General features: G+C 71.9%; 1 protein-coding gene across 1 annotated transcript; it reads left to right on the top strand.

The window, feature by feature from the left end:
- The first annotated feature begins 658 nt into the window (after positions 1 to 658).
- RGS19 (regulator of G protein signaling 19) lies at positions 659 to 6459 on the top strand. Its single transcript, XM_026080321.1, has 5 exons — positions 659 to 1024; positions 1235 to 1371; positions 3358 to 3432; positions 4722 to 4956; positions 5899 to 6459. Exons 2-5 carry the CDS (start codon positions 1271 to 1273, stop codon positions 6085 to 6087), a joined length of 600 nt encoding a protein of 199 aa, XP_025936106.1. The 5' UTR covers positions 659 to 1024; positions 1235 to 1270; the 3' UTR covers positions 6088 to 6459.
- The last annotated feature ends 6 nt before the right edge of the window (positions 6460 to 6465 follow it).

Below are 6465 nucleotides of genomic sequence, written 5' to 3' on the forward strand. Positions count from 1 at the left end.
GGCTCGATTTTATTGCAGTTCCTCCCTCCGTAGCAGCATCCGAGGCGCCTGGCCCGGCCCGGGGATCGCTCCCTGCTGCCCGGAGCATCCCGGTTCCCCTGGGCACATCCCTGCCACTCTCGGACGGGGGGATCCCGCACATTTCTCGCTTTCCATCCCTCTGGCAGAGGAAAGGTTGTGCCTTTCGCCCTGCAAGCCCGCGGGACACGCGTAGGTGAAGAGCCAGCGGTGAGCGCGTCCTCATCGCTGACCTCCGCGGAGCATCCCTGCTCCAGCCGGGGATCTTTGCACGGGAGGCCGCGGGCAGACGGGCTCTCCGGAGCTGGGCGCCCCGCGGGGCTTTTCCCCCCGCCACGGGCAGCCCGCAGCCCCCCGGGACGGTCGCGTCGAGCCCTCCCCGAGCGCGGGGGACGAGCGCATCGGGCGCCCAGGGCCCCTTCTGCAGCCGCCGGGCTTGGCAGCGGCCGAGTTTTGCTTTTAGAGCCGGTCTCCGAGAAAACTTCCCTCCCCTGTTTCCTTCCACTCATATGACACCGCGGAGCTGCTCCGACTTCCCCATCCCTGGCCTGTAAACAGCCCGGGGGTGACTCAGCCCCCGGCCCTGGCCCCGGCGGCGCGCTGGCCTTCCCGCTGCGCTCGCGGCGCTGCCGGCGGTCGGTTTGCTCCCGGGACCGAGCCTTGGCGCGCCGGGAGCGTCTGCCTCTGCTTCGCCTCCTCCTCCTCTCCTTTCCGCTTCCTTGCAGCCTTTGCTCTCCTGCCCGCCGTGCCCCGGCTCTCGGCGGTGCCGCGATGCCGGCGAAGGGCTTTTCCCGGCGGGAAGCGCGCCTCTCCGGGCTGCGGCGCTAACGCGGCGCCGTTCCTCTCCCTTCTCCTAGGCTCCGGGCAGGAGGCTGCAGGGACGCTAGCCGGGGCGCGTCGAGGGCACGGCTCACCCGCAGCCCCGCGGGAGCGCAGCGCAGCGGACGGGCCCCCGGAGCGCCGCCCGTGCCCGTCCCCGTCCGCCGTGCATGAGGCTGGGACGCAGGTGAGCGGGGCGCCGGGCTCGTCGGGGCGGGGAGGGGAGGGGGGGGACCCAAAAGAAATCGCAGCGAGTCGCCGTGCCGGGGTCCCCGTGCCGCTGCGCCCCGCGGAACGGACGCAGCACGGACCCAAAGGCGGCTTTCGGGGCGGGAGCTGCTGGAGCGGGGCATCCGGGCTGGCTCACCCTGTCTCTCCGTGCCTTCCCGCCCGTCAGTACGCAGGACCCGCGTCCGCAGAGACACCCCTTCCGATGTCCCGGCATGAGGCTTCTCCGACAACGGTGCAACCCGCCAGCAACCACCGCCCCAACGCCTGCTGCTTCTGCTGGTGCTGCTGCTGCAGTTGCTCATGGTACGTCCCGCGACCCGCTCCGGCTGCGGCGGGGCCGGTGCCCCCGCACCGATATTTGGGGGGGGCGTCTTTCTTCCTGTACATGCGGGAGATGCGAGAGGTGCCCGTGCGTCCGCAGCATCCGGCCGGGAACCCCTCCTCTGCCGCGCGCGTCGCTCCCGGGGGCTGCGGCCCCCCACGAGTGCCCGCGTCCTCCTGCAGCAGCCGGTCCCCAGCCCTGCGCCCGGCGCGGCGGCTGCTCTCGGGCAGCTCGGCGCGACCGGCCCCGCGGGCGGTTTTGCTGCCTGCCTCGAGGCGGCTCAGGGAGGGGGAAAGGGATTTTCCCAGCCGGCGTCGCTGCTGCAAACAGGGAACTTGTTTGAAAGGCCTGTGAACGCGGCCGTGGAGCAGCCGCAGGCAGCTGCCGCAGCGCGGGGCAGCGACCTGCCCTCGGCCGCGGGCTCTGCCGCGGGGTGCGGAGTCCGGCCCCGGCCCCCGGCGCTACCCCGGCCGGCCGGCTGCCTCTCCCCTCCTCTCTGAGGAGGCCCAGCTCCCTTTTCTCTCTGGATAACCCAGATTTTGGAGAGCCGGTCTGCTCTTCTCCATCCTCAGCAGCGCCCCGTTCTGGGTCCGCTGGTGGCTTTGGGCTTTGCAGCCGCTGGTCGCACCGAGCTTGGAAGAACAACCAAGTCCTGGGAGCCGAGCAAAGCCAGGGCGTCCCCAGCGCTGGTGTGTCGGCCCCGTGCAAACCCACAGTGCGTCCCCAAAGCCGATGTGTCGGCCCCGTGCAATGCACAGTGCATCCCAAACGCCGATGCATCAGCCCCATGCAATGCACAGTGCATCCCAAACGCCGATGCATCAGCCCCATGCAATGCACAGCGCATCTGCAGCACCAGCGTGTTGGCCCTGTGCAACCCCGCAGCGGGTCTTTGGACCTCCATCTCGCCTAATTCCAGCTCCTTTCCTCAACTTTCCAGCACGGCAGAGGAGGAGAAGGGCTCCCCGCACAGCGTGCACCGAAGGGGTCCCTCGCGGCGCCGCTGGGCGCTTGGCCGACGCTCCCCTGGGCTCGGCGGCCGTGATCCGCACGCAGGGGCAGCGCAGCCGTGTTTTCCTCCTCGCCGTGTCTGCAAAGGCCTGGGAGCCCCGAGGGGGCACAAACCCCCCCCCCCCCCGCAGCCCTGCTTTGGGGGCAAGCAGCGAGCAGCTCACCCCACCACCGAACCCTGCAGCGCGGTGCCGGCCACGGCCACGGCCACGGCCCCATCCCGCCGCGCCGGGGGGGGGAACGACGTTTGCGCGTGCAGCCTCGCGAGCCCGGCGAGGGGCAGTGTCGCAAGCAGGAAACGCTGCGGTCGCCGCCGGGCTCCGAAGCGCGGGGGCCCCGGGGGAAGTTGGCTGGAGGCTGCTTTCCTCTTGCGCCGCCGGCACCCGGGGGGGGGGGAGAGCTGGGCACGGGGTGGCCGCCGGCTGCGCACGGCGATAACGCAGGGCGGCCTCCCCCCGGCGAGGGATTCCGGGATGCCGGGGATGCCGGCATCCCTCGGAGCGCTGCCGCCGGCTCTCTCCAGCCCCCCGGTGCGGCCGCGCGGGTCTGCTTAGCCGCGGCGGGGGGGTTTCGGGCTGGCTGCGCCGCGGGCTGAGCCGGCACTGACCTCTGCCGGCTGCTCCCACGCCGAGGCCGGCAGCCGGGCGCTCGCGGCAGTGCCAGCACCGTTGCAATTGCCCGAATGCAGGAAACTCGGTGGCGCGTTTGGGTCAAAACTGCCCGAGGGAGAGAGGAGCCGGCGCTGGCCGAGGGGCTCCATGGCCGGGGAGGAGGGTGCCGGGCCGGCGCGCGGGGGGCTGCCAGGCTCCGCCGAGGCTGGGCAGGAGCCACGGGGCCGGCAGGGGCGATTCGGCAGCCGGAGCTGGGGGGGCTCGGCCCCGGGGGGGGGCGGGCGCGGGGAGGACGGGCAGCCCCGTCCCCGAACGCCCGTTACTACCTTTCCGTCTCCCCGTTAGGAACGAGGACCGGGAGCGAGCATGGAGGGCGTCTCGGGAGACCAAACTGGAGACCATCCCAAACTGTGAAGCCTGGTGAGCGGAGCGGGCAGCGCAGCGCGGCGCCGGGGACCGCCAGGGGCTCGTGCCGGGGGGGGGGGAGGCGGCGCGGCACTGCGCGGCGCAGCACAGCACAGCATGGCACGGCTCGGTGCAGCACGGCACGGCGCAGTGTGGCACGGCACAGCGCAGCGCAGCATGGTGCAGCGTGGCATGGCACCATGCAGTGCAGCACAGTGCAGCACGGCACATCTTGGTGCAGCACGGCACGGTGCAGCATGGCAGGGCACTGCAGTGCAGCATGGTGCAGCACGGCACGGTGCAGCACGGCATGGCACGGTGCAGCACGGCATGGCGCGGTGCAGCACGGCACGGTGCAGCATGGCACAGCACGGTGCAGCGCAGCACAGCACGGTGCAGCACGGCGCAGGCCCCACCACTCCTCTCCCTCGTGCCCTGCTCTGCGCGCAGGGACGTGCTCAATGCAGCACGACAACGGGGCGCCAGGACTCCCAGGTCCCCTCCGCTGCTTTTCCTGCAGCCACTTGACATTGCGCCTCCCGATCCGTGGCTCCGCAGCCTCTCAGACCCATCCCAAGGGCAACCCGGGCCGTGCCGAGCACTGGGGCCACCCCGCGCTTTGCACCCGCGCCGGGCAGCACGCTGGCCTTGCAGCAGGGCGGCAGAGGGGCTAAAACAGGCCCCGCAGCCAGCGCCGGGCGCTTCCCGGGAGACTCCACATTTCCCACACCAGCACCCAGGGCTCGCCGGAGCCAGCCGCGGGCTAAATATACCACGGGGCGCCGGGTCAGGGTGCAGCCACCGCAGGCAGCCCTGCTCCGCACGGAGCCGAGGCCATATAAGGCTCCGCTCATCCATGCGGAGCCGAAGCCGGGGCTGGAGCCGGGGCCGGGAGCGAGGCACCCTCGGGAGCAGCCCCCAGCCCCGGGGCGCTCGGCTCCCGCACCGGCAAGGCTGAGAAGCGCCCGGTGCATCCGCGGGCGCTCCGTGCAGCGCCTGGCGCGGCGGTGAGCGGGGTCGGCGCCGGTAATTAGCCACGGATAATTATCGCTCCCGGCCCCGCTTTATATTGCATATTGCGTATTCGGTGGGGCGCAGCCGCACCCCCCCCCCCCCCCGCCAGCAGCTGCCGGTGAGGGGCTGATTTGGGGGTTGCCCCTGCCTCACTCGGGGGCAGCTCAGGCTCCCGCTATGGGAAACGCTCTCGGGAAGGGAGGGATTCGGCTCGGCGCTCAGCAGCGCTGCGGGCGCCTCTCGCCCCCCCCGCGCTGACGCTCTGCCCTTGCCTCCGCGCCGGCCGGCAGCGCCAAACCCACGGCCGAGGAGGTGCGGGGCTGGGCACAGTCCTTCGACAAGCTGATGAAGAGCCCGGCGGGCCGCAACGTCTTCCGGGAGTTCTTGCGGACTGAGTACAGCGAGGAGAACATGCTCTTTTGGTTAGCGTGCGAGGAGCTCAAGGGCGAGTGCAACAAGCACAGCATCGACGAGAAGGCCCGCGTGATCTACGAGGACTACATCTCCATCCTCTCGCCCAAGGAGGTAGGCGGCCGAGGCGGGCGCCGTCGGCAGCTCCCGCCCGGAGCTCAGCGCCGCGGCGGTTCGGGACGCGGTGGGCTGGTTCCGGCGGAATTTGGCGGGGCGGCGGAGGGCTCGGCTCGGTGGGGCTGAGCCCCTGCGAGAGGGACCCAGCGCCGCGGCGGTCCCCGCGTCTTGCAGCACCGAGCCTCTGGCCGTCCGGTCCCTGGTGGTGCCGGGGCCGGCTCAGTCCAGGAAAACCCCCTGCAGGGCGAAGCAAGGAGGGGAAAAGCTTCGTCCGGGGGGGGCGACGCGGTTTGTTGTCCCGGTGCGCTGCCTCCCGGCTCTGCGCCGCAGTGGCGAGGGCGGCCCCGGCGCAGGCTCCCGGTGGGAAGCACACGGGGCAGCGGGTGCCACGGCCAGGCGGGAGGGAAGCGCCAGGCCGGGGGCCAAAACCGCACAGGGGGACTGGGGGGGGGCTGAAAAGATGCTGCATCCCAGCGTGGGAACACCTTGGGGTGGGAGCACCCCGGCATGGGAGCACCCCGGCGTGGGAGCATCCTGGTGTGGAAACACCCTGGGATGGGAGCACCCCAGCATGGGAGCATTCTGGCGTGGGAGCACCCTGGCGTGGGAGCACCCTGGGGGTGAGAGCACCTTGGTGTGGGAGCATCCTGGGATGGGAGCACCCCGGCGTGGGAGCATCCCGGCGTGGGAACACCCTGGGGGTGGGAGCACCTTGGCATGGGAGCATCCCAGCATGGGAGCACCCTGGTGTGGGAGCACCCTGATGTGGGAGCACCCTGGTGTGGGAGCACCCTGGAGTGGGAGCATCCCCATCCGCCTCCCGGTGCAGCACCCCCATTCCTGCCCCATTTCCCCGCTCGGGAGGGGAAGGGGGGGGGTGGCGCCAGGAGCCGGCGTCGGGGTGTCTCGGCTCACGGCGGCGTCTCTCCCGGCGCGCAGGTGAGCCTGGACTCGCGGGTGCGGGAGGTGATCAACCGGAAGATGCAGGAGCCGTCCTCGCACACCTTCGACGACGCGCAGCTGCAGATCTACACGCTGATGCACAGGGACTCGTACCCCCGCTTCCTGAACTCTGCCATTTACAAAGCGCTGCTCCAGAGCGTCTCCCGCGCCGCCTCCGAGGCCTGAGGGCGCCGGCACGCCGCCGGCACGCCGCCGGAACGCCGCCCGCTCCTCGGCTGCTGGCGCGGGTTGGGGGGCTGCACCGGGGGGGGGGGGACACCCGTCCTCGCTGCCGTGCCCCCCCCCCCAAAGTTTTTAGCTTTTTACCTACGAACCGTCACCCCGGTTTCTGGGCCACTCGGCAGCACTGTCCATCCGTCCGTCCGTCCCCCCCTCCGGGGCCAGCGGTTCCCCCCGCGCTGCTGCCGCCTGGCTCGTACTACTGAAGCGCTGCCGCGTCCGGCCGGGATGCACCGGGGTGGGGGGGGAAGGGGGGATGCACCGGGAGGAGGCGGCTGCCGGCTTCCCCCCCCCCACCCCATCCCGCTCCGGCCGCGGCTCCGG

The sequence above is a fragment of the Apteryx rowi genome, unplaced genomic scaffold, assembly GCF_003343035.1.
Source record: "Apteryx rowi isolate R43461 unplaced genomic scaffold, aptRow1 scaffold_0, whole genome shotgun sequence".
Lineage (NCBI taxonomy): Eukaryota > Metazoa > Chordata > Aves > Apterygiformes > Apterygidae > Apteryx > Apteryx rowi.